General features: G+C 39.8%; 1 protein-coding gene across 7 annotated transcripts in view; it reads right to left on the bottom strand.

Annotated features, from left to right (window-relative positions):
• Positions 1-11,956: 11,956 nt before the first annotated feature.
• Positions 11,957-27,926, bottom strand: part of Ice2 (interactor of little elongation complex ELL subunit 2) — a 35,861-nt gene continuing 19,891 nt past the window's right edge. For 4 of the 7 annotated variants that reach the window (XM_028771389.1, XM_028771388.1, XM_028771390.1 and 1 more), the window contains 6 exons: positions 27,598-27,773; positions 22,537-22,666; positions 19,416-19,500; positions 18,228-18,278; positions 16,476-16,734; positions 11,957-13,036 (listed from right to left, as the gene is read on the bottom strand). In XM_028771389.1, the coding sequence (XP_028627222.1) occupies positions 12,908-13,036; positions 16,476-16,734; positions 18,228-18,278; positions 19,416-19,500; positions 22,537-22,666; positions 27,598-27,773 (830 nt within the window). In that variant the 3' untranslated portion in view covers positions 11,957-12,907. Of the gene's footprint in view, positions 13,037-16,475; positions 16,735-18,227; positions 18,279-19,415; positions 19,501-22,536; positions 22,667-27,597; positions 27,774-27,926 lie in introns of those variants that run through there. The other 3 variants (XM_028771392.1, XR_003711915.1, XR_003711916.1) reach the window with 3 other exon arrangements.

The following is a 27,926-nucleotide window of genomic DNA, read 5'->3' as shown; positions in this document are numbered from 1 at the left end:
AAGGGGATGACACAGGAGCGTAGGTGTTCAGGGGGAGTACAGATCTCTTTCAGAACAGTGTCAGCAGGGTGAAGGTTCAGGGGACAGACCACTATGACTCCGCCTATGATTCACTTGACTTTATCTAAGTTGGTACTATCCACCAAGGTTACCCACCTACAAGTCCTTATAACTAGGCTGGGCAGCCTTCCACCAAAGCTGCTGTTTACAATAACTCCCAGCTATCTGTTTCAGTGTTTTTCCACAGAGACCCAAGACTTGGTGCTAGCAGGCATGTATGTCAGGCCTATTGCTGACTTTAGGCCTATGGCTGATTTTAGGCCTTGAGTGTGTAAGCAGGGCTGCCCCTGACAATCATCACCATCATCATCACTGGCAGAGTCTCTCTACATAGCCCTGGCTATCTGAGAACTCACCATGTAGTGGAGGCTGGCCTTGAACCCACAGAGACCCACCTGTCTCCCAGGTGCTTGGATTAAAGGCATATGCCACTGTGCCTGCCAGACACAGCATTATTAAAAATAATACCAGAGAGTTGTTAAATATCCTTAATGCACTGTTTCCCTAATAATATGTGACATGTCTGTGAGAACATGGGTAGACAGCTAGAGATAGGAGCACACAGTGGGGACACATGCTCTCACCACTGATAGGCACAGGGGGAGCGGGAAGGAGTGGAACTCTATGATGTTACTCACAAGGCCAGAGCTGATGCAGAAAGACTAGGCCATATGAGGATGCAGGGATCTGAGATGGAACTCAGCAAGACACCAACGGAAGCCTAGGGCACTATGATCTACTATGATCTACTGACAATTTCTACAGGGCAGGGTGGGGAGGGGTGGAGAGAAGAGAAACAGGAAATGAAACCAAGGCTCCACAGGTGGGAGAACAGAAAAAAATGCCAGAAGGGAAGTCACAAAGGGAAAGGACAGGCTGCATGTGGGCTAAGGGGGCTTGACCTGCTCTGTGATCCTTGTGGCAGGGTGATAGTGGTCAGGTCTAGTGTGGACAACTAGTTACAAAGTCACCCCTGCCATTTCTTCAGAAAACAGAGCCAAGAGAGAACAAGGAAGAAATGGAGACTTAAGGGGGAAGGGGCAGGTGAGGGAAAGTCCAGGAGAGCAGATGCTGTGCACAGAGGGGTAGGGTGGGTCTGGGTTCCTGCCCGGGGTACACCTGGGGTTTCTTACCTTCCCAGTGTTAGTCTCTCAATGTCTGGGAACTATGTATTTTAGACCAGGTTACCTCTAAGTTCCTTACAAGCTCCCAAGTTAAAAAAGTTCTGCAAAGATAAGAGTCTCAGATTTTCTAAGACTATTAAATCAGTCACCGATTGAGTCACGGTCCAGCGTTATTTATTATTCAGGTGACTGAACCTCAGCACCATCCCGTAGCATGCCAGCATCTGCTTTTCCCAGGGCATGGGGGCTGGGGGATGCCCAGCTGCTTTCTAAGAGGGGGAGTCTCAGGATTGCGCTAGAAGCCAGAGACAAAGCTGTTCACTGGACTCTAGCTGCATCTTTTCTCTCTCTTCTTGTTCATCCCCACATCCTAGCGCTCCACTCCCTGATCTGGAGATTGGCCAGATGACCTCACTGGTCTTTCCCGACTCTGGTTTCTATGATTCATCAGTTACAGCAACTAGGGTGGGGTCAAAGACACAACTCCAGTCCCAGGATATGCAGCTCAAAAGGAAGGACTCAGAAAAACTGTTAGGAGAGAGAGAGGGAGAGAGAGGGAGAGAGAGGGAGAGAGAGAGACAGAGAGAGAGAGAGAGAGAGAGAGAGAGACAGAGAGACAGAGAGAGACAGAGAGAGAGACAGAGAGACAGAGAGAGAGAGAGACAGAGAGAGACAGAGAAAGAGAGAGAGAGAGACAGAGAGAGAGACAGAGAGAGAGAGAGAGAGGACAGAGAGAGAGAGAGAGAAGGAAGGAGGGAGGGATTCCTTTTTATCAAAATTTTTATATTTTCTATGAAATTTGAGGCAAAAAAGCATATCCTGTAATAGATGATAATTCTTGGTTTTGATCCTCTGTGTTCCCCCAAAGCTGCCAGGATCAATCTGGTTATAACTGTCACTAACTTCCAGGATGGGTTCATCCATCGTAGCCAACATTAGACTCCATTAAGTGTCAGGCACTGGGCAGGGCTGGGCAATAGGAAATATGGAAGCAATAATTATAGGTTGGCAAACATCAGAAAAGAAACACAAATGTCTGAGAACACAGGAGAAAAAGACTGGCCCTGTGCGGGACAGTTAACTATTAGAGAAAAGCAAGCCACTCCTGAACCAAAGCTTCAGTTACTCACATTCTTTGAAGTTATTGCACAACCTAAAGTCAAAGAGGAAATAGAATACACTCCCATGTATTCTGGACAGTCAGGAAGTGGCTGGGCAGAGGTGTGACTGTTTATTTTTAAACAACCCATCCAGAATAAAGGCTGGTGGTGAGGCTGGTCACAAGTGATATTATTAATCACTCCATTGTGAGACTATCTTCCTCTGCATAAATATTTCTGTCAAAAGCAAATCCTGGTCATTGGAGCAGAGTTTTGTGGAAAGGCTAACGGTCATTCCCAGCAGAGGCTGGTGACTCAGAGGGCAGAAGTTAGCAGGAGGATAGAGAACTGTCCGGTTGGGGTTGAAGGTATACAAAGCCACGGCCAGGCCTTAGTTGAGGACACTGATTTGTGAATGCATCAGGATTGCTTTTGTTTTAAAGACATTTAATCATTTTGATATGAGGTTCAAAGTAGAGATTTGTCAGCCCAATCAAGCTTTTACAGTTTGCTGATACACTAAGTAATTCAGAAAGAGCAATGCTACTTTAAAAATTACTTTAAATTGTTTAGAGGGAAGGATAAAGTAGTAAAGATTCAAGGGCTGAGGTGGACTCTTCAGTGGTACCATGATAGTTATAGGTAAGGACACAACAACAAAAGACTCTTAAAAGTTAACACGCCGAAGTCAATAGTCAAAGTCAAAGTGAATAGGGGCATAGACCCATAGTGCCAGTAGAGGCAGAAGATAGTTCAAAGCCTTTCTCAGTCACATATCCAGGCTAGCTATGGGGTCAATATACAGTCAAGATCTTGAACTTCTGATCCTCCTGCCTCAGCTTCCTCAGTGCTGGGGTTACAGGCATGTGCCACCACGATTAATCAAGTCAGGATTATATGCTAGGTGGGCACTCTCCTAACTGAGATACATTTTCAAACCTGAGCTGTTTTTTTAAATTTTTACTTCGTGTGTATGAATGTTTTTTCCTACGTACATGTGTGTATACAACATGCATGTCTGTTGGATTCCCTGGAATTGGGATTACAGATGTTTGTGAACCACCACATGGTATTAGGAATCGAACTTGGGTCTTCTGCAAAAGTAACAACTGTTCTTAATTGCTGAGCCATCTCTTCAGCTCCTGAGCTATTATTTCTTAAGTGATTTTCTTGGAAAGTCGCCAGTCCTTTTTCAGAGTCAGAGTTTCTTCAAATGATGCATTTGGAGTTTAATTCTCCATAGAGAAAGTGTGGAAAGAAATGCATACTTTATTTAGTTTTTATGCTCTCAAGTAAGCACAGACATCTGATGTGTTCACAGGAAGGCTGTAGAACTCACCACCAACTTACCTATCTCTAGTTCACTTGCAGTGAATGAACCTCCAACCCAGGGTGTGAGTGTATTCCAATAATTATTGCAGGTTTGCTTGGCATTAAAGACATCGGGTGGCTGGCTTACCCAGGAAGAGTTTTCACTGTGCCCTTAGGTTTACATCAAAAGGTAGCTTCCCAATACTGCCCTCAGACTTACTTCATTTCCAACCTGTCCCCCATCTTTTGTACAACAAATCTCTTTAGAGAAGGTCAGCCATGTGGTCTACTCTACCCCAAGTCCCATGAAAAGCTTTTGATTAACCCCCATGTCAGCAGAACACCCCACAATGTTCCCTCCACAAGTCCCCTGACCAGCATATCCTGTAGGCTGGCTTGTCCTCTCCTTCCCCAATGGAGAGGGCTTCACCCCATTGGGTGACCTATTATTCCAATAGCTCATGGTTGTATATGTTCCTCAACAGTGCTGCACTTAATCTCCCAGCTTGAAATTTCCAAAACTCCTTTCGAAGTTTGGTCCCAATGGTAGTATACCCCTCATTGATTCAACCTGACACCATTTCACATTTACAGTGACTTGCTACCTAAAAGGAAATTTTCTATCCATTATTTATTAAGTTGCTACTTGATAAATTAAGTATTAAGTGGCTAGCCTGTAGAATATACTGGAAATCATGGGGATTTTAGAGATAAAAAGACCCAAGCTTGAAGAGAGAAGGGAATGGTCATATCCATTGGTAAGACTGAGAATCAACCTCAGTGCTAGTCCCAACCACTCTTCTAACAATCTCCAGCTCTGGAGGGCTACGAGAGAGCTCATTTGGTAAAATGAACTCTGTGCAACCCCCTAGAACCCAAATAAAAATGCTGGGCATGGTGGTAAACTTGGAATCCTATCACGAGAGGAATGGGGACAGACAGATCTCTGGATTTTGTTAGACTAGTTGATCCAGAGAGCACCAGACACAGAAAGAGACCCTGTCTCAAAAACAATGTGGAAAAAAATGAAAAAAGATATCCAAGGTTGACCTCTGGCTTTTACATACACAACACACACACACACACACACACACACACACACACTCAGAGAGAGAGAGAGAGAGAGAGAGAGAGAGACAGAGAGAGACAGAGAGAGAGAGACAGAGAGAGACAGAGAGACAGAGAGAGACAGAGAGACAGAGAGAGAGACACACACACACAGACACACACAGACACACAGAGAGAGAGAGAGACATACACACACACACAGAGACAGAGAGAGAGACAGACACAGAGAGAGAGAGAGAGAGAGAGAGAGAGAGAGACATTCACACACACACAGAGACAGAGAAAGAGAGACAGACACACACAGACACACACAGACAGACACACAAACACACACACAGATATACACAGAGACATAGACACACACATACATACACACACACACACACAGAGAGAGAGAGAGAGAGAGAGAGAGAGAGAGAGAGAGAGAGAGAGAGAGAGCTGGCTACCTCAAAGCTTATTCTCTCATGTTTCTTAACCCCTGAAAGTTGTAACTGACAGCCATAGCCTGCTGGATGTGAATTAGCTGTAGCACTGGCTGCTGGGAGGCAGAAGGCTTCCTGTCAGCAAACTCAGCATTCCCCTGGATACAGAATGACATTTTAGCCCCAGGCACTTACTAAGTTACATAGTGCTGGCTCCTTATGAGTAAAAGTTTCCAGGCACTATGGTGTAGCATTAAAAAGAGCCAAACTGAATTAGTGACTGACCAACCACTCTATTAGCCTCCCCCTGCCACCCCCCCAACACACACTAGGACACAAAGACGGTCAAGCCTAATGCTCTGAGATTTCACAACTTCCTTCAGAACTCTTACTGTACTCTGAAGCCACTCATTGTGCAACTGTGTGAGATTGTAGGTTGGAGCTGGACAGAACTGTCATCTGCCTGCAGAGGCACTTGGGAGTTAGAATTCTCATCACTTTTGGTAGGGCAGACATACTTGCAAAATGCATTCTGTTGTGTCATTCTCCACTATAGTCAATGTGTTTGCAGTATTTTGAAGCCATAGACTACCTGGTTAAACATAAAAGACTGATTATATAATATACAAACTAGATGTAAAATACACTATATTTTAAAAGAACTTAATTTTATTTTTATGCAGGTTGTTTTGCCTGCATGGCTGTGTACTATGTGCATGCAAATGCAGTGCTTTTGGAAGCCAGAAAGGAAAGGGGGGTCCATATCCTGGAGCTGGAGTTAAAGACAGTTGTGAACTGCCACGATAGAGCTGGAACTTGAACCTGGGTCTCTGGAGGAGCATCCAGGGCTCTTAACCAAGCCTGGAGCTAGCTCTCTAGTCCCAGTGCTCTCTGTCTTAGCTGTACAGGAGTGTTAACTCTCTTACCCAATAAAACAAACAGCTCTTAAAGCCGTCATTTAATCTCAATCTATTTATGTTCTAGCCTCTATTATTGAAGATGCATTCTTCAGTGCTTCCCAAACGATGTTTTTAATTTACATATTAAACTGGAACGTAATTATGGAGAATCATCTCATGCTTTAAATCATGTACATGTCATGCAATATTCAAACTGGGTGAGCATATCTGACTCTTTATGTCTCCATTTAAGTTTCAGTCTTCTTTTGAACTTGTTGACATAGAATAGTACCACATCTTCTCCTGTTGTGTGCCTCTGCAGGGCAGCAGCACTTTAGGGGGTTACTTCTTCTACCCAAGAAATGCTTTGCACCCACTGATTGATTAGTTCTTTCAATTTCTGTTGAAACACTCAGAGACAAAGATAAATATTGCCTTATGAATTACAGAGACAGTAAAACTGGTAGTGGACACAATATTGTCTTTGTTTATTGGAATCATAGCTAATAGGTAGAATGAAAAGGAGAAGGTTACAGTTTAAAGTCTGTCTCAGCAGTTTATGTTGGACGCAGGTCTGTGCAAAGGCTGGTTTGCAAACACACTCACTGCCACTGGAGAACATTTGGGTTAGTGGTGAATGGAAGAACAGGTATTTTCTCAGCATTCCAAGGACTACAGATGAGCTTTTGGATCTTGATGGTGGTATTACATGAAGAAGCAGAGGCTATGTATTCAAGTTCAGACAAGCTTTGCAGCTGGGAAGAATGTCTTTAAGAGACTTTAAAGTATGTTATCTTCCAGACTGTTGACTCTAACCCAAATCTTTACTTTTGCTCCTTCTCTTTTCTTGGAGACAAGGTCCCACTGTGTAGCCCAGGTTGACTTTGACTCCATTGAGCCAAGCTATCATTAAATTAGTATTGTAAAAATGTGTCTGAAAGTACAAGTTCACACCACTCTAAAGTCAAAATACCCTTCCCCTAGGTACTCTTTCTGGTTACTGACTTACCTTTCCACATTCTGCTCAGGGCCTCTCTACTCTCCAAGGTCTCCTTCCTCACCACTCACCTGTACTGTTGGCGGTTTCACATTAAGGAATCTGAGAAGGGTTGAGTCTAATATCATTCTCCCACTTAGTCTTTATTTTCCCAGAATTCCATGATAATGCAAATAGTACCATTCAAAAAGATCTACTCTGCAATAACCCTAAATTCATGACAACATTGCAGAAATACATAGAAGCATATACACTCCCTTTTGCCCTTTTCAAAGCTCCCTTCTGCCCTTTCCACATCTAAGTCTTACAATTTGTAAATAATTTAGGTATCATAGCTCATAACAATACACACATAGGCATTTACTTCCCAAGTATGGCCACTCTCTGGCCTCACAAGGTTAAAACAAGATTACCCTTCATCTACCAGTACTCACTAACCCACATGTGCCAAGGTATGCTGCTCTGATGATACCCTCCACAGGACCAGGAACCAAGCCAAACCATGGTCATGAGTCAGTTAGCTAGTGTCCACAATCAGGAACAACTTGACAGCCTTCCTCTGTGTTTCACAGAAAAGATGAGATTCTTCAACCACTTGCTTTATAGACTGACTCTGGTTTGGGTCCTCTGGGTGTCTCTCCACGATTGACACCTTTATGCCAGAAGATCCCACATTACTGACACTTTACTTCCTCCTGGCGTAACTGTTGTGTTTGTTCCTTTATCATATTTGTGTCTTAGGACAGTTTCTAACATGTTTCTTCAACTCTTAGTAAATTAATAAATGCTATGTTCACCAAATAATAACAATTTTCAGGGTGATTCTTTAAATAAGAATGTGCAATTGTTCCTATTTATCATTAAACTCTTGCTAACTTTAACATCTGCTGACTGCTAAATAATTGTTACTTTAGCACTCACAAATGGGTGCTTTTCTAACTCCATCATTCCATTGCTGTTTTGCCTTCTGTAGAACTGAACAGCCCCCTCCTGTTTATTCATTCATGATCAGTAGAGACTCTTGAATTACTATTTTACTCAGAGGATTGCAGATGATTACCATAGTCATTTAATGTTTAAAATTGATTCCTTCCAGCAGGCCCTGTGTCCTTCTGATTTGCCCCCACAACTCTTTGGGTATTTTCTGGTACAACCAAAATGTCCATTTCCCCCTGCTATCACTTTTCTTATCCATTTCTGCTGATCCACATTGCCCTTTGCTCTGACTTCAATCACCATAGGTACACCAGTGACTGTGAAATCTGTATTGATGTATCTTCTAGCTTGAATACAACTCTTTAAGACACAAGTCATTTCTATCTTAATGTGTTGATAGTAACTGACAACTTTTGAACCAGGGTCCTGTTGTATAGCCCAGATGCTGAGATGGTTCCCTTAAGTTTCTTTTTTCCCCATGAACTAAGTCTATTTTACATTCCTAAATGTGTACATGGAATGTACACACTTGAAAATAGATTCATACCTGTGAGCTACCATAACAACTGCCCTGGTACAATAGTGGCACAAATGGTATAGAAATAACCTACTGTCTGATTGGATTTAAGTCCCACTCCATTAGAACCTGAATCTGCCACTGTTAATGGGGCCAAGAACCTGTGACTAGCTAGGTCATAGGCTCCAGGGGAGAATCCACCATTATTCTGCTAAATGAACCTAGTATTAAAAAGACTCCTAATGATTTTCTCCTACAGCCATAGATCAGTGCATCTTTTGATCCTCATCAGAGAAGTGACTTCTTGCAGCAGATGGCCATTAGCAGAGGCCTACAGCTGGTCAGTGTACAGAGTTAAGAGAAAGGGATTGCTCATTCCTATTGGGATGCCTATATCACACCCTTCCCCACAAGGCTCAAGGACCTTCATGGGAAAAGGGGGAGAAGGATTTTAAGAGCCAGAATGGTGGGTAACGGAAAGGAAACAGCACTCTTGAGACACAACAGGATAGATGTACTTTCAGTGATTGGGACAGCATGCACCAGCTCAAGCCAGACGAATCTCAGCATAGAGGAGGGAAGGCGAGAATGAAGTCCTAGCCCTAGAACTATTATTATGCTATTGATAACTGACGGCTGCTGGGACAGGGAGTCAGTTTTCTTTAAGGGTGTGACTCCTGGTAAGTTGACCATGCTCCAGGGAAGAATTGTAACTAAGAGTATCTGGACAACACAAATTGGAGTGAATGTGTTTATAAACAAAAAAACAAAGAAGAAATAATCCAAAGTTGAGTAGGAAGGGGGAGTGAATATGACAAAAACACACTGTATGGAGTTCTTAAATAATAAACATTATTTAAATAAAAACATAGTCTTTGCATAGTCCTCTTGTCTCTTCAAGACTGTGAACTTAGCGACTTATTTCTAACCAGGAGACTATGGCAGAAGTCAGTGCTTGACTTCTGAGACACCATCACTTTCTGTTGCTCCTTTCTGGGGTGCTAATGCTGGGCTATGCAGGCTGCTGTGCCGTGAGGACACTTGGACAGTGCTACACAGCAGTCCAGGCAAAAAGGGCCTATGGTTTACTGCCAGCAACAGAGGGACCGAGGCCTTCCACTTACATACGTCTGCATGAACCTTGGCTTTGAGGAAGTGGATGTCTCCACTCAACGGCATGACTGCAATTATGTCCCTTGAGCTTGGGGCAGTAAGCTGGGCTGCACCTGGACTCTAGCTCATTAAGACTATGAGGCAGTTGTCACTTAAACATGTTGTATTAGGTAACTTAACACTCAGCAACCATAGTGTCCAAACCCAGAATCCAGAGAGTAGCAATAGTTAAAGCAAACACTTCCAATGTGCTTTCTTCCCTAACCACACTTCTATTTTTCCAGTGAATAATGCCATCATTTCTCCAGCATTACAAATGCTTCTAGGTAAGTTGTAGCTGGTTGACAGTGCTGACTTATTAATTCTGGACCTTTCTCTTTTTCAAACCCTACCTCATAATATTCACCCTTTTGTCAATGCACTCTGTAGACAAATGCTGACAAGAGCCCTTTCCAGACCTGATCACACTATTTTGATAAATTCACTACAGGTTTTCAAGTTGTGTGGGATAGGATCCCAGTGTCTGAGCCATAGTTTTCTCGGTCATCTCCATGTTCACAGCCTGGGTTTTAGCCAACTTTGACCTTTTTATATCCTGCAGCTTTCCTTTTCTAACTCCTACTCATTAAAAACAACAAAACAAAAACCCCAAAACCAATCAGCTGAAGCTTCATTTTAGAAACACCATCCTTAATTATCAAGACTTGGTTGTGTGTATGACTTTTTCTTCTTTTTGTAGTTCTAAGGATGGAACTCAGGCACCTGTCATGTATACTAGGCAAGCTCTCTACCACTGAGCTATATACCACCACCCAAGATGACTTTTAACATGTACTTTATCAGAGCATTCACCACAAATTCTACTAGAATGTACACCTACAAGGAAAAGAAAAGTCTGATTTGGGACAGGGCTCACATAGCCATCTATCCTTGGTATCTACTTATTCATACTGGAATGAAACACTTATCTACTGATCATGGTAACTATACCATACCATACCATACCATACCGTACCGTACCGTACCATACCTAATGATATGCTTCAAGAGTTTATGGTCTACTGTGAGGTCTGAATTTAACAAGAGGACAATAATGGTGACTTAGTGGATGTTTCATGACACAAAGCTATAGTCGAATTCTTGAACTTGTTTTCTAAGACATTTATATAAATTATACTTTCATGAAGAAGAATAAATGAGCCAGGTTTAGGTTTACAAAACTGTAATATCTCATTTTTTCCCTATGTAACTAGACAGAACTTTTGGTCATAGGCAATGGTAGGTGAGTTCGCTGCATAACTCCCCAGCTTGATTTAAAAAAAAAAAAAATAAAAATATTGCTACAGTATTATCAACATTACTTCCTTGTTTTCAAATCCCTTTACATTTGAAGGAATGTAGAACAACAGACACTAAATATGTGTTTAAAAAGAGCCTTTGCTAAGCACAAGTGGAAAACCAGCTCTACTTGATCAGAGTTGTCCAGAGATTTGGTCACCATGTAGAAAGTGGAAGCCTCTGACATGCAGACTACAGCAAGTACTGTGCAATTTTGGAAAAGAGCTAATTTCGAAGGGATCCTCTACTGCCACACCCCTAGGCCAAATCTCAAATGAGTCACAACTAAAATATTTCTAGATTTGTACATATGTGACAAAATTTAGGGGGAAGGTGAAGTATTTTAAAAGGAGAGTGGAAGGTTGAGGAAATGATACATTAAAATTTATACAGTATGGTGCTGAAGAGATGGTAAAGCAGTTAAGAGCACTGACTGCTCTTCCAGAGGTCTCGAGTTCAATTCCCAGCAATTGCATGGTGACTCACAATCATCTGTAATGGAATCTGATGCCCTCTTCTGGTGTGTCTGAAGACAGCTACAGTGTACTCATGAAAAAAAATACAGTAATTGGGTGTGATATACATACTTTTAATCCCAGCACTCAGGAGGCAGAGGCAGGTGGATTTCTGTGAGTTACAGGACAGCCAGGGCTATGTACAGACCCCATCTCAAAAAACAAAACCAAACAAAAATCTGTATGTACTAATAATTTAGGTAACCAAACCCCAGAAAATCAATGCAAAAGAATACTTGATAGTAGAAGGTAAGAATTTCAACTTAAATTATTTTAGAGGAATTTGGGTCTTCCTTTTTATTTCTAATTAAGAAAATTTTATGTATGTGAATGTTTTGTTTGTAGGTATATGAGTGTACCACATACACTCAGTACCCACAGAGGCCAGAAAATAGGTCATCTGATCCCCTGGAACTAGAGTTACAGATGGTTAGGAATCAAACTTGGGTCCTCTGCAATAAGCCACTTCTTTAGACTCCAATTTTTAGGTAATTTTTTTTTTAATATTAACATGAAACACACACACACACAAAATTCCAAAAAAACAACATGAAAATTGCCTTTGATGAAAGCTTGTATTTCTGAGATGACAAACACATTTCTGATGTTTTTAGTGTTTATTTAGAAACAGGTAACAAAAAGTAAACATACCTGTCCCCTCAACTGGCCATACCCACTACTGATGCTGCTTTCTGAATTAACCATGATAAATGAGGAAAAAAAAGAAAAAAGAAAAAAGAAAAAAATCCTAGGCTTAATGGCATTCTGTCATGTCTGACAGAATGATCAAGTTTCTTTTTGTTTTTTGTTTTTTTTTTTCCTGGAATGCCTGCATCCTCATGGTGTCTCTCCTTTTGGCAGTGTTTCACCACATTTACATCAAATTTGTGCAAAGTAGTAAAGATATTGTCACCAAAGCTTTCACACCACAGAATGCTTTGTGTTTTTGTAAAACACAAGGGTGGTTGCCTTGCAGGAAAACATCAATTTGCCACTTTTCAGAGATGAGGATGTTTCTTGTTTTCACTTCCGGTGTCCACAAAGGAATTTCAACAGGTTTTTAAACACATCAACAGCAGTTTTAACACTGACAAAAATGGGTCATAAATAATGCATACAGCTGTTTTTAACATTGGCAATACTTAACTGTTTGGGCCAGTCTCATTTGAGTGGCAATATAATCAAATTGATAACATAATACATGACAGTTCCTAAAACACCAAGTAGTTTTCCTATCTATGATCTTTAGAAAAGAATGCTACAAAAATATTTTTGTTATTCAGTTTGCTGTCATGCTAATGGAGCATTCTAGATTCTCCACGCACCAGAGCTGAGGAGTGACTAACTTCCACTGTCACTGCCCTCCAAGGCACTTTGTAAGAACTCCAGGATAGCGAGGGGAAACATACTTGCAAGGTGATCTTTTGGGCACATTTCCCCTTGAAGTTCAATATTAAACACAGTTATAACTGGGGTTTCTGAAACTTCATTTTCTATGGTCCAGCTCTTACATTATTTTCTTTTTATTCCGAGCCACTCCTTCATTTTCAACTTGCTTAACAGGCAGGCAACTGCTTTTGGTTTCCATGGAAACTGGATTCCTGTGGTTATGGGTAGGCATTTTTGTCCCACCAACCTAAGAGATGAAGCAAGAGCAGAATAACTTAATACTTTCACAACTTGCCTGCACACAACCTACTCTGCATCATTTACACAGAGACTCTCAACTTGGGAATGACCTTTTCTAAATTTTTAAGTCCCAGCCACATGGCTAACTTAAGTTTTAATCTGACCCAGTTTTAAAAACATTAAACTTCTGGTAACAATGAGGAAAAAAGCTGGAGCAGAGCTCAGCTGTAAACTGTTCTTATATTTGCAAGATGCTGAAAGGTGAAATTAGAAAATGAGGAAAGGCTAGGCCTTTTGAAACTGTACAATTCTGTAGAAAGGCAAGGGAAGGAGAGTGAGGACAGGAAGAGGAAATACAAAGGGATGGAAAGACAAATGAGAGGATAGACAGTGAGATGGAGCAAGGCAAGGAGATAAGGAAAAAAGGTGGAAGAAGAAACAGAGAAGAGGGAATGAAAAATATGAAAGGAAAGAAGGAGAGAAACCAGAGGAGGAGAAAACTGGAGGCGGAGGTGGAAGAGGATACCAACAGAACAGGGAGGAAAAGGCCTGGAAGGGAAGAGGGTGAGAGGGCACAGGTGAGAGGACCCCAGCTCTTCTTCATGTCTGCTCCAACTTGCACCCAGCCCTGGACCAGAGTCCTGACTAAAGAGAAGACTTGGAAATGCTATAACCTTCCTGACCAATTAGCAGCCTCACACAAAACTAAAGTTGTATATAGCCTGTAACCATTTCCACAACGCTGCCTGTATCTGCCTCAGAGTCCCCTCGCCACCTTGCAGCAGCAGTGTTTCTGTACATCCCATGCAGTCAGTCCCACAGATGGGAGGATAAGGTTATGATAAACACATTCAAACCCACTCTCTCACAGTCTAGCCTAATGAACCGAATACCAGCATGGAGGTTCACTAAGACTGTACCAAAATCTAGTGTCTCTATTTTCTCTTTCCCAAGCTTTTTTGGTTTGTTTTTAAATTACATGACTAGAAATGGGGCAAACCTGAGCACTTTAGTCTCTGATGCTCATGTCTAGCAATACGATTGACTGGGAAGTGCTGATTCTCAAGACTACTGTCACTTGCCCACTCAGCAGGCATTTTTCCTGAAGGTACTCACTAATTGGGTTTTTGAGGAAAGCAAACATTTTGAAAACTGTGTGTTCAGTAAATGTCTATTATAAAACCTATAGTGGTGAAAGGGGAGCAGATGAGACTTTGCAGTCCAACTCTTGCTTGGTGCAGAAGGCAGATGCAGGTCTACTGGAATATGTGCCACAGTTCAGGCCCTGTCCAAGGATAACACCTGATTCTAGAGCAGCAGGAATGGACAATCACACTAAGGCAAGGCTACACCAGAAGGGATGCAGACAAGTGCTCACACAGGCTCTGACTTCCCAGTTTTCAGAAAGCTCTGATCTTTCTACATATATACTAAGACTAGAACCCTGCAGGTGCTGAGCTTGGCCAGAATTATTAAAGTCCTATTTCTATGGCCTGGCTAGGAAGGCAGGGAGGTGACATCAGGGTGGAGAACTGCACAGTGTATACAATCCTATGCAATGTGAACACCAACACTCAACAACAAAATGAACAATGAAAAAGTCCTCAGTATTTGTAGGAAAAGCTATTTTGTAACAGGGCTTCAGGATGTTCACTGACTGAACATAACAGAGAAAGAAAAGAAGAACAGGGTGTTCAGGGGATATACACGTGCATTTACTATAGTCTAGCTGTGGTGGAAGGGGTTCTGTTGACTTTTAAAACACACCAAGGGAGCATTAGTTATATAACTGTCTATGTCCCCAGTGCGGAGTAATATAACAGTCTGGTCCCAGAAAATCTCAAGAGTATCTGTCCCTGTACTGGACACTTCCCAGTAATACACATGGCTGAATAGTTAGAATGTATATTTATGCGTTCACATCCTAATACACAGAATTTTTCCTTGTCTAACAGAATTTTTTTGTTATACTGCAGCATATTTGACCACTCTACTGAAAAAATTAAATCTTCCAAGAAATTTTAAGGTATAATAAGCACTCAATATTTGTTGTTAGTCTATGCACTCACTTCTTTTAAAAACAGCTTGTATAAATATGTTTTCTTCACTCAGGAGGCAGAGACAGGCAGATCTCTTTGAATTTGAGGCAGCCTGGTCTAAAGAATGAGTTCCAGGACAGCCAGGGCTATACAGAGAAACCCTATCTTGAAAACAAACGAAGAAAAAAAGTTTTCTTCAACTTAAAGTTGTTCAGTTCTAAGGTATTAAACCATTCATTTTCACCAAAAAGGAATAAAACACCCCCGTACAGAATTATATGTTATAGTTGGCAGACTATGATTAGTGTTTCTAAATTCAAAGAAAATGTCTTTTTAGAATATAGGTTTTCAAAAACACTTTTCTAATTGTTATTTTTAAGTTACTTAAGAAATTTCCTTAGATTATAAAAACCACTAGTTAGAGTATTTATAAACTAAAAACAGTCACCAAAACTGAAGATAAATACAGTGCTAACTAACTTTCTCCATGCTCTCACTTTCTCAACCAGTTTGGCACATTTCTACTCACTTGTGAAAGCTCACTAGGAATGTGGTGGATGAATGCTTGGCTTGCACCAAAATACTGACAAGTAAGTAGAATGATCTCCTCAAATGGTGACACTGGAGTGGAACTCCATCCAATGTGAACAATACTAACAGCATCAACAATTAAGATGTTCTTGGCAACTGTAGGAAAGCTATTTTCTCAAAGTTGTTGGGGACATTCACAGACTAATTGGGCATAACAGAAAGAGGGAAAAAGAAGACAGTGCTTCACTAGACAAACATGTGAGCTCCATGTGAACTCTATAGGAGCCCCTAGGGAACCAGACAGAGATGAAAGATGTCAGTAATCTGACTAGAAGGTGTTTAGCAACATGGCAGGAAAACACACTGGATTTGTGCTTTACAGATATTTGGATTCATTTGCAGACAGCAGTGTCGTTCCTGTGACTAAGCTCAAACTGAACTGGTGACATGACAAGGTATGGTAGGGACAGTATAGAAAGCGTCTGCAGCTGCAGGCTTTCAAACTCTAGGTTAAAAAGGTTACTCAACTGATATTTCTAGAAGAAATTAATTATGATTCAATAAACCCTAAGTTATAAAATAGCATAACTTAGCTCTTAATATTTTACTGAATTTTTAATAAGCCACTTTACTAATACTTGCTTTTAAGTATTTCTTTATCTTACTCATCAATTTTTGATTATATCGTAATTTTATTATATAAACTTTTGCAAATTGCCTCAATTGTTTAATGGAAGAGGATATACACAACTAGTAACTAAGAAACTACAAGTTTGCTTTGGGCAGACACTCGGGCACTGAACTTCTTGGATGCCTCATGCATGCACACATAGAGCAGGTAGAGAATAGAACATTTAATTGTAAAACAGATCTTACCTTTGGTTGTGCTGCAGGGCGCAGAGATTTGGGTGGAAAAGTACAAGGTATTCGTCCATGATGGATATGATATGGCAATAGGTAACTGGGATCTAATGGGACCCAAGGAACAGAGAGACTAGAAGGTACTCCAGGAAGGTCACAATGTGCCTTATGCAAATTATATGCTGTTCTAGTAACCTTTCCATCGGAGGTCTTGTAGATCAGGAGTGAGGAATCTTCTGCTGCATGAGACAGCAAGTAGGAGCCTTCCTGCAAGCTGCATCCAACACTGAGACTCAACTTAGAGGTTTACGGTGCCAATCTCATCATGTTTTCCTAACCCCACAGAGCAAAACTGAGCTGACACAGGAAGAGAATGCCACTTTGGAAAGTATTTCAGGACCAGCAAATTAAAGATTTCAGAAGTCTTTAAAATTGCTTTATACCCTTCAAGCAATTAATCAAGGTATTAATTCTGAAATTCAAAAATATCTGACCATTTTCTTTTTACCATTTTATCAATCTGTAAATGTCAGTCATTTAATGGATAAACAATCCGTCTAACTCTCGAATCCATGATATACTCCAACCATATACTTTCATTCATTTAACACTAGACTTACATTGTTTCTAATAGGTAAGAGAATAGACACACAAGAGTTGAGTGTGATATGTCCAGAACTCAAGTGTCAGAAGCAAGCAAGGGGACATGTAGGGCAGATGCAGAAACTACAGTAGGCTTATGTGCTCACGAGCTACCTGCTATACCACCTACTATTCACTTCCATATTAACTCCTTCACATAAGCGTTTGAGGAGATCAACTCCAGTTAGGCATAAACTAATATGTGAGATATGCTAAGCAATTTGTCCAGTTCTGCACATAGTAGGGCTCAATATAGATCTGGCTTTTCGGTCTGCACACAAATCAGAGCCTCAATCACAATCCTCTATTAACACAAAAATTGATGATGGTCAATCTACTACATTTTCTTTGCTTTTGGAGAGTTTAAAGTGATTCAGTGTGGCCACCATAAGTAATGAAAGGGGCGTGGGCAGAGGACTGTGCTTTCTTGAGAATACAAAACCTCTAAGTCAAAGAGCCAAAGAGAACAGCTGTTTTCCACATTATAAAAATGAAGATGATCAGCTTTTGTTATACAGAATTACTCACAAACATAATGAGCTACATTTTCACCAACTTTTAAAACTGAAAGTAACTAGTGTTGACAAAGGAGGTCAGAGAATTATTCTTAGCTTCCAGGGAGGCTTTTCCCTCTCTCATCACTTTCATATGAGGAAGCAGATGACTATTTGGTACAAAGACCAAATAACATTTCAAATATTGAGTTTCTAATCAATGAAACTCATGTATCTTAGAAGATTGACAGTTTGAGGTCAGACTGAGCTATACAGCAAGATGCTCTCTGTGTGTTTTTTTGTGTGTACATGTATATGGTGTGTATAAGAGAGAGAGGGAGGGAGGGAGGGATGGAGGGACGGGGGGGGAGGGAGAGAGAGAGAGAGAGAGAGAGAGACAGAGAGACAGAGAGACAGAGAGAAATGTGAACAAAACAACACATTCGCAATTTCAGTACAGCCAGACACTATCATGTTATCTTTCACTCCTATTTTTAATTTTCAACTCTGAAAAAATACCTTTTACATTTATAGTTTTTTTCATCTATTTCTAACAGCACATTATCAAAGCTTCATATAACTTCCAGCAAAGAAAATCAAAATTTCTATGCAAATACCCTAGAGTACTTACCTACATAATTTCTTTAGAATGTGCTGGAGAATGTTAAATAAACTTGAAATCCTATTAAGCAAAAGAGAAACTGATATGAAATTAAACTGAAACAAACAAACCTAGGAAGTATAACCTCACTAATAACATGTGTGGTCTACTGCTCACAGCCAAAGGCAACAACAGGCCACTAATGCCAAACAAGGACCAGCAAGTAGATTATGCTGCGGTGAGACACATAAATTCCTTAATTTTCTTTGATGTTCATGAATTATTTTGTGTTAGAGCAGTTATAATCATCTAACTTAAAAATACCCAAATAAAATAAAAACATAGAACAGCTGTAATCAGTTGCCAAAAAACCTGCCTATGGCTGTGTGATGACAGACATAAAGCGGGCCAGACCAGCCAAGGGGAAAGCAAGCATTGCATTTTAACTATTTGGTGCCTCATCTATATACAAACTTATTTCCACTATGATTTTTCTTTTTTTTCTTTTTTTTTCACTGAGAGAAGTGAGGCAAAGGGTTAGTTAGTAATGTACTGAAAGACTTTTCTGTGCACACATATAAAGCAATTCTTAGAGTGGACTTTTGTGTTCGCAGGGTTCAAGTGTGACCGTTTCTTCACAAATCTGTGTCAAGTGGAGCTTTGCAGTTAACAGTGGTGACTGCTGGAATAAACCACTCCCAGTCCCAGCTTCTCTGTATATGAAATGACCATGATGCAACCATAGCCTTTCCTGTCAAGTTGTGTGACAAAATGAAATCTTCTGCATAAGTGTGTCCCTCACAATGAGGCGCACTCAGAGTTCTGAGAACCATGAATTTACTTCTGATGTCTAACATTTGGTAGAATGGGGACATTTCAGAAGTCAGGCTGTCCAATCAGTTACATAATTCTGAGGGCTGAAAGTCTGTGGCTGTCTCATCCTCCCCTTCTATATTCAGGGTTAAAATGTGTGTTTCCCTGCACTTTACACCACACTCTCTGGCTCTAGCGTCCTTTGTATCAAGTGGAAAGACTGGGGTTGCTAGCAGTATGTTTCTTTGCAGATGGAAACAAAGTAAACTGGGTTAGAGGACCTCAAGATCAATCAAACCTCAAGAGAGTAATCAAACATTATCACTATTCAGAGGTAAAGGAAAAGCCACCATCACATTACACGAGTTCAGTCTTTTCGATGCCCACCACAAAGCACTTCCTTACTTGAGTGCAGCAAGTTTTTCTTTTAATTCTTCTGAGGTGATTTCTTCTAGCATGAAAAGCTTTGAAGTAAATGCATCAATATGCCCTAAAAGAAAATATAAAACCCAAGTCATTGTGGTTATAAAATAAAACAAAAAACAAGTTACCTAGGCTCTCTATATAAAGAGGTTCAACTAAAAAGGACTTTGTATTTAAAAGGAGAGATCTATTTCACTGGGTATGAAGTAAACCTGAATTTAAAATGATATACAGATTATAGTATTTCATGGTAAACTATTTGTTAAATATAAAAAAGTTGGCACATGTCCATATACCGCAAAGAGAATTACTGCCCCAAGCCTCTAATTTAAGAGAACCCCTGCTCAGATACAAGTGCTTCTGCCTCTCACTAAAGCTGCATCTTTATGAAGTTGTAAAGAGAGGCATGTGCTCACCATGTAAACAAGCAATTCAAAATCAAAGCTGTGGATCAAAGACACATTATAATGAAACTTATTATAAAAATATAGCTCATTTTTTATTAAAGCAATCATAAAGGTCTCTGTGGGAAAAGCAATCTATTCAGAAAACTCTTATTTTCTTGTATGCCTGATATAAATCTACAATCCACAAAATCCAAAACATTATACTTTTAAAATGATATTTCTATTGTAGAAAGTAATGTGTACATTTTAAAATAAAATAAGCAGAGGCATGCACAGAGGTGCTGTGATGTGCTACTGAGTGACAGAGGAGATGCTGAGGCAAATGTAATACATGTAAGTCAACAGGAAAGCCATGCTACTACTACTGTACGAAGGTTAAAAACATCACAGTGAAGGTAACACCCAGGGGGCTGGAGAGAAGGCTCAGCAGTTAAGAGCACTAGCTGATCTTCCAGAGGTTCTGAGTTCAATTCCCAGCAATCACATAGTGACTCACAACCATCTTCTGGTGTTAATGAAGACAGTATACTCATATTTATAAAATAAGTGAATAAATCCTTTAAAAAAAGAGAGTAACACCCACCAATGTGGGAAATAATGCTTTAGACTTATTTTATTTTTATGTTTTAGATTTTACTTATATTTTTAACTCGTAATATTTTATTGTCAAAAGAAATTACTTAGAAATAGGTATCAGTCATTAGGACTATAAAAATTGCATATAGTTTTATTACCTCCTTTCCATATCTAGCCTACTTTAATCTCATTTGCTTTATGCTCAAAGAAGTTAATTAGAAACATTTTTACCAGACGTCTTCCCACTAAGACAACACACCCGTTTGTTCCCACAGCCATTTGTTATTTCTTATGACAACTTAAGTTTCACCTCTCCATCTCTAATGCTCATTATATGTGACATTCCTAATAATAAAGACACATTTTAATGGTTTAACAGCCATAAACAAAAGAGGATATTAAGAGCAAAAAATGTATTTTTGGATGTTTAATAAACAAACCTGAGACTACTAATAGAACTTACCTTTTTAACAAAAGTTCTACAATAAAAGTATGTAGCATAGTATCCAGCAAATATAGTTTATCAAAGAAGTGACTAGACAGGAAATTCTGTACTAAGTGCTAGGAAGGCCTACTTCCTCAAGGAAGCTACAGCTCTCACTAGTGAAGCTTTCTAACCTGAGGGCTCACGTGAGTTCTATTAGAGCCTGAGATACTTGACTCCTCAGCCTTGGGGTACTTAAGACAGATTTGAGAAGCTGAAAGTTCTGGCCATTGTCCTTCAGTAACAACCAATCTCTTTTAGATCATACTTTAAAATAAATTACACTTGGGAGGCACTGCTTTAGATAGCAAAACTGAAGCCTCTATGTTTGTGAATCATTTATGCATAATGCATATGGGTATTCCTAGCTTTAAATGCAGTATAAGTTTGTAAAAGTGATCATACCTTCTGCTGTAACCGAAGGTCATGCTTATAAGAACTGTGTAAAGTGAGGACTGACTGAATGCCACCTCTATAGATTTGATAAACATCATAACACTGGACAGCAGATGGAGAAGTTGTGATGAGACTACAGATTTTCTTAAAGGAGCAACTCAAGGTTTTTAAGGTGCAAGAGACACTGTAATATAGAGAAGGAGTTGAACATATTTATATATAGCAAAGCAAGCAAGCAAACAAAAAGCTATGTTTAATGCACCTGAAGACTATGAGCTATGGTGGTTTTCAGAGTGCCCTAGGTTAGCAGCATTATTTACTGAGATAGGGTTAGAAACATGAAGACCAAGACCCCATTCTGGACCACTCAAACAGATACTCTAGGACCAGCGTTAAAACACTAGCCAGGTATGGCAGCATAGACTCACTTCAGCGCTTGGGAGGCTGAGGCAGGATTAGGACTTTGAAGCCATCCAGATGTCATATAAAAAAAGCAACAAGAACTCCCCCAAAATACTGATTACTCAGAATGGGGGGCAAATTTTCAAATAATCACTGTCTCCAGATCAGGCAAGAAAAACACCTAGTACTCACTATACACAAGGCACCATGCCTATGCTCTGTACTAGAAATACAAAGCTCTTCCAGGCTCCAACCTCAAAACTACTTACTGTCTAATAGGAAAAAGTGATGGCCTAAGAAAGAACGGTGATGTAGGGAGTGACAAAGGGCAAGTGAGAGAACACATTTAGAGATCAGAAGAAGAAGACTGGGGGAGCTGGGAGCTGGTAGGGCAGACAGATCAATATCACCTTGTACTGGTATAGAGACTAAGACAAGAGATGACAGAGATGTTCATCGTGTAACATTCCAATGTAAAGGAACAGAATGAACATGAGAGCAAGTAACTTGTCATGTGAAGCACGTTAACTATACAAGAACCCTGGCAACATCTGTCAAAGCCCTGCTAATTTCCTTCGGCTCAATACTTCAAAACCAAAATAAAGTCAAATGTTGTTTCAAGATGAGATTTCTAAGACAACGCCACTATAATTGTAAGAAAATTACAAAATATGTTAATCAATTTACTAGCTCACCAATAGTGTCACTGTTTAATTACAGAGTCAGCATAAGCAAAGAAAGAAAAACAAAGAAGTACAAAATGAAAGTGTGTATAGCTGAATTCAAAGGTAAGTATTTAAAGAGGGTTACAAAGGGGAGAGGACTCCTATAGACTCACCAACATAAAACGAGCAGTTGGAATGCAATAAACTTTCAGTCCAGAAGCGACAGAGCTCGCTTTCAGTCAGAGCTTCAACTCCATAACAACCTTGATACTCTACTTTTGGTAGCACGTAAACTGGAAATTGCTGCAATGCAAAATTGCATTTTGTCAAAGCGCTAGATCTGATCTCCACACACATTCCATGGTACACAAGTGCACACAAATCATACATACATACAATAAATCAAAACTCAAACAAAAACAAGATTTGCTTTCCAAAGAAAATACATTTGCCTATATAGCCAGTAACTTCTGAATGCTTGCAGGAAATTTAATTTTATTTATTTTGCATAATGTAGGATTTGGGAAGGAAGATATGGATACATTTGCCTCTAAGGGGTAGATTCAGGAAGTAAAGGATGGTGAGAATCACTCACCATCACCCTCATCTCCAACATAAACAGCATACTCCCTTCCAGGGAATGTGGTTCACAGCAGATTCTTTAGGACAGAGCCTAGTACATACAATTGTTCATAGATCCAAAGCTAAATGCTAGATAGAAGGCAATAACATATACTAATAAATCTCAAAAAAAAAAAAAAAAAGAGAAAGGAGCCTCCCCTCTTTAGACATTACCCACTTAAATTCCCCGAGCAGCTGGTTTTCTAAGAATGAGCATTAATAACTTTTAATAACTGTGAATGTTACTATCTTTATAACACAAAAATGCTTTTTCCAAGCATTTGACAAATTATCCATTCAGAGCTTACTGGTCAGGATATCAAGCAGATGGAGCAAGATGACTATGCCCATTACTGGTCTAAGGGAGGATGTGCAAGCAAGTACCTTCTTGCAGAATACTGTAGCAGATGTGTTTTCTGTCAATGAAAACTTAATTCTTTCTGATGGTGCTAGGCATTAAACCCAAGGTCATGTGCATGCTACACAAGTGTTCTACTACTGAGCTATTACTGAGCTATGACACATCCCCAGCCTGAAAATTTTATTTTCAACAGGATTCTCCATTCCCTGCTACAGAAGAAACAAGGTTTAGAGTACCTACTCAAGTGACTTGTTAGCACTTTAAAATTAAAATAAGGTACTGCCTTTCACAGATCTAAAAATATTTAATCACTGTTTCTCAGCTTATGGCTTTCCTAACATGATTTAATGTCTTTCACACACCAATGGTGCTGAGAAAAATTCAAACACAGCATTTCAGCCATCAGCCCACAAATGGTGTGGTTTGTGTGTCTACTGATTTCTGTAAGATATTGAAGGGTAACTCCTAAAGGTAATACTGCCTATAATGTAATGCATGTAATAACCTTGTGATCCTGCTAAAATGTAGACTTAGGTGGTGCCTAAGGTTTTGCATTTTTTTAGAAGTTGTAGTTCTAAGGACCATAGTTTGCACCTGCAGTAAGGACCACAAAGTGGCTTATCAATATAAAAATGTGGATTAAAATCATTGTATCATATAATTCCTTAGCAAATGATAAATATGATTAGGCCTCCTAACTTTAAAGCAAATAGAAGCTGGAGACAAAATTTCCATTTTCTATTCCATCTCCAGAATGCTGAGGAATTTGGTTTGCTGAAAAACATAACAATCTGAATCCACACAAAATATAGAGGGAGAGAACAGACTCTAGCAAGTTGTCCTCTGATCTCCACACATGTTCCATGGACCTGTGACCATACCCATTTACATACACACAATAAATCAAAACCTAAACAAAAAACTTAAGCTTCATGTCAGAGAGCTAAGAAATGTGTTCAGTGACATGGTTGATTACAGCAGAAATGGAAAAGAACAGATGATGCAAAGCAAAGATGATTATCTTTCTGGATCTTAAATGGATTATAATATTTCTTACACATGGAAAGTAATCTTCAAGATACACACACACATACATTTTTTTTTACATATTTGTGTGTGTGTGTATGTATATCTGAGGGCAGTGTACTTTTCTTTGGTATAAAACCAAGTCTTAAATCTGACTTTATTTTTGTATGCATTCTACTGCCATCTCCAGGAAGTCAGGGGAAGGGCCTGAATCTTTTCTCTCTCTGTAGTATCTACAATTGAAGTGCAAATCACAATTTGCATCAAGATTTGTGATGTAAAAGTTTCCCATTTCCCCAGAAGGGAGGCTGTAGTCAGGTGAAAGTTTTTCCTGCATCTGTTTGCCAGTTGTTACATAAACGTGTTAAACCCTTACCGTCCATTCCCTATACGGACAGTTCACACCTAGTCTTCTCAGTACCACTGAGGAACTTCTAGTCTTCCTAACATACTGCACTTTTAAGCAGTCTTTTTTTTCTCAGGACCTAGGATGCCAACTTAAAATTTTAATAACTGGATCTGAAATTGTTAACCATTTTAAAATGCAGCACCCAGGGTATGTGGCTAACTGGCAGTTAAGAGCTAGTAGCTACTTGGTTAGGTGGTCTGGAATTCACAGTTCTACAAAGAATACGCAAGCTTCAGCTTTGCCTTGGTTCACATCAGCCTCTTCTTCTGTTCTCTCAAACTGGCTGCTCTTTAAGTTCTCTTCAAACAGGAGCTTCTATAAGCACAGGTGTTGCTGGCTTTTTTGTTGTTGTTGTAAGCTTCGTGAGACAGGGACTTATTACTCTGTAGCCCAGGCTACAGGCTGGCCTGGAACTTACTATGTAGAGTAGCTGGCCTCCACAGCTGACAATCCTCCTGCCTCAGCCTCTCAAGTGCTGGGATTATTAGTAATCAGAGTTTTGTTGAGGAAGATATCAACAATACAAAACTGCAGAATTAAGGAAAAAAAATCAGAGATGACATTCTTGAACATCAGGAATTAGATTCGCAAACCTGAAAACCTTGTCTAAACAAGCTGGTTTTCATGGAGGAAATATTGCAAAGATACTTTCTTAAATGGCAATATTTTAAAGTTTTTCAAACTGGTGTGGATCCTTACAAAGACTCCTAGCCATCCAACCCTTCACATTTTCTCATCTCTTTATAAGTTTCTGTGTTGCTAACATTTCAGAAAAAGAGAAAAGTGAGGCATCAGTACAAGGGGTGTACATTACAGTATGGAAATTATACCATGTGTGCTCACCCACCACACATAAAGAACAACAGACACAAGAGGCAAGCATTCCCAGGAAAGCTTTCAAGTTCTACTCCGAGTCTGACAGTCAGAAATATGACTTCTATTTAGATATTCTCTGGGGCTCAATTGCTTTGACATCTTGATAAATAATTTTCTCCTAGATGATTATAGCTTGATATTTATAAATTTCACTTTTTGAGTGAATGACAATGATCCTACCAAGTTATATTGGTCAAGAATAAACTGGTGTCCAAAATTTTCCTGTGTTATTTTTACCTAGGAGATACTGGCATCAACAGTATTTTGAACATATAAACAACAAGACAAAGTGGTATGGATTCACAGGGTAGAATATGAAATAAATGAGGTTCCCTACAAAAAATGAGAGCACAAATAAGTACAGAAATAAAATTTAACATGCACGTGCACACACAAACACATAGACACAAAATGGGGGATAGATTGTTCAGCAGTTAAGAGCACTGGCTGCCCTAGGATCCAGGCTTGATTCCCAGAACTCATATGGTAGGCTCATAAATGTCTGTAACTCTAGTTCCAAGGGACCTAATTCCCTCTTCTGGCATCTTCAGGCAACAGGCACACAGATGTGGTACACAGGGACATGTAGGAAAAACACCAAAGCACATAAAATAAAATAATGAAAAAGTTTAAAAAAGAACACAATTTAAGAAGTTCTCTTGGCCCACTGAAATGGCTCACTGGGTCAGCTGCTTCCCACTAAGCCTCATGACCAGAGCTCTATCCTAGGAACCCACATGGCAGAAGAAGAACCAAGTTCCAAAAGTTGTCTCTGACCTCTACACCTCCATACATACATGTATGTACATGTATGTATGTGTACAAACACACCCTCTCTTAATAAATGGAAATTTCAAAAAAAGAATACTTTTAAGAAACAATAGGGAAGAGATGTCAGGGGCACCCCTGCTTATACACTGAAGGCCTAAAATCAGCCATAGGCCTAAAATCAGCAATAGGCCTGTCATACATGTATACTAACACCAAGTCTTGGGTCTCTGTGGATAAACACTGAAACAGATGGTTATAAGCTATTGTAAACAGGCAGCTTTTGTGGAAATTTACCAGCCTGAGTAGTCACAGACCTTGTAATTAGGTAGCCTTGGCAGATATTACCAACTTAGATAAGGACAAGTGAATCATAGAGTCATAGTGACCTATCCCCTGAACCCTCACCTAGCCGATACCCTGTTCTGAAAAATATCTGTATTCCCCCTGAACACCCACGCTCCAGTGTCATCCCCTTCCCCACGTCCTGCCTTTTTGTGTTTATAACCCCTGTGTGAATGAGTATAAATTACAATTTGAAAAAAAAATATATATATATAAAGATACTTTAGTACTTTTTAATAGACACTTCAGTACCTCTTAGCAACCAATTAAAACATGTTTCTCTTTATTTGCCAGACTCTAGAAGTCACATGCCGAGTGTCAAGCGATCTAAAAGAAGCTCAGCTGCAGAAGGAACACTGGGCTGTAACAATCATTTGCTTCATTTTCTGAGAAGACTTTTTATCACACTCCAAGAGCAGCCAAAGGGAAAGACAACACAACCTGGCACCCCAGCAGCCCTAAATTCCAGGACTCTTAAAGCTTCAGTTTCTAAAACATGTTGAGAAATGTCTCAGGGTAAGAAAGGGCTCATAGGTGACAAGGAAATGTAAAGTCATACACAGATAAGAGTGCCAGTCTGGTCAAATCAATCTAAATGACATTTTCCCTAGAGTTTATATGGACTAGTCAAAGCAATTACCTGCATTTATGATGATGGAGTGTTTATCTTATTAAGACTGATTTCAACATTTTGTTAAAAGAAGTTTACCCAGAAATATTATAGGAGTGATCAATAATTTAAAATCGAATTTTGTTGGGCCGTCGGATTTTGTTCAGCATTTGGTATTATCACTCACGCTGCCACATCACGACTCTCAGGTAACTTACTCTTCTGATCTTCTTTCGCTTTTTGGAGCGTGGTCTCGTCTCTACCCTCTGGACACTGCACCGCACAAGTAACAACAGGTCGTGTAGGCTGAACAACTTGTAAACAAAGTTTCCTTCTTGAGGAGCTATATATTCTGATGTATCTTCCACATAGTCTTGCAGTTCATATGGCAATCCTTTAAAAACATTCCTCATTACCATTTAAAAGTATTTGACCCCTTTATGCATTGTAATCTGGGATATAGCAACTCAATTAACTCTTGTGACTGTCAATTCTCTACCTTGAGCCATATTTACTTACTGACACTGCATCAGAGAGAGAGCTGTCA

This window comes from Grammomys surdaster, unplaced genomic scaffold (genome assembly GCF_004785775.1).
Source record: "Grammomys surdaster isolate TR1022 unplaced genomic scaffold, NIH_TR_1.0 206, whole genome shotgun sequence".
Classification (NCBI taxonomy): Eukaryota; Metazoa; Chordata; class Mammalia; order Rodentia; family Muridae; genus Grammomys; species Grammomys surdaster.
The sequence above is the reverse complement of the archived record's forward strand: the minus strand, read 5'-3'. Positions and strand labels throughout refer to the sequence as shown.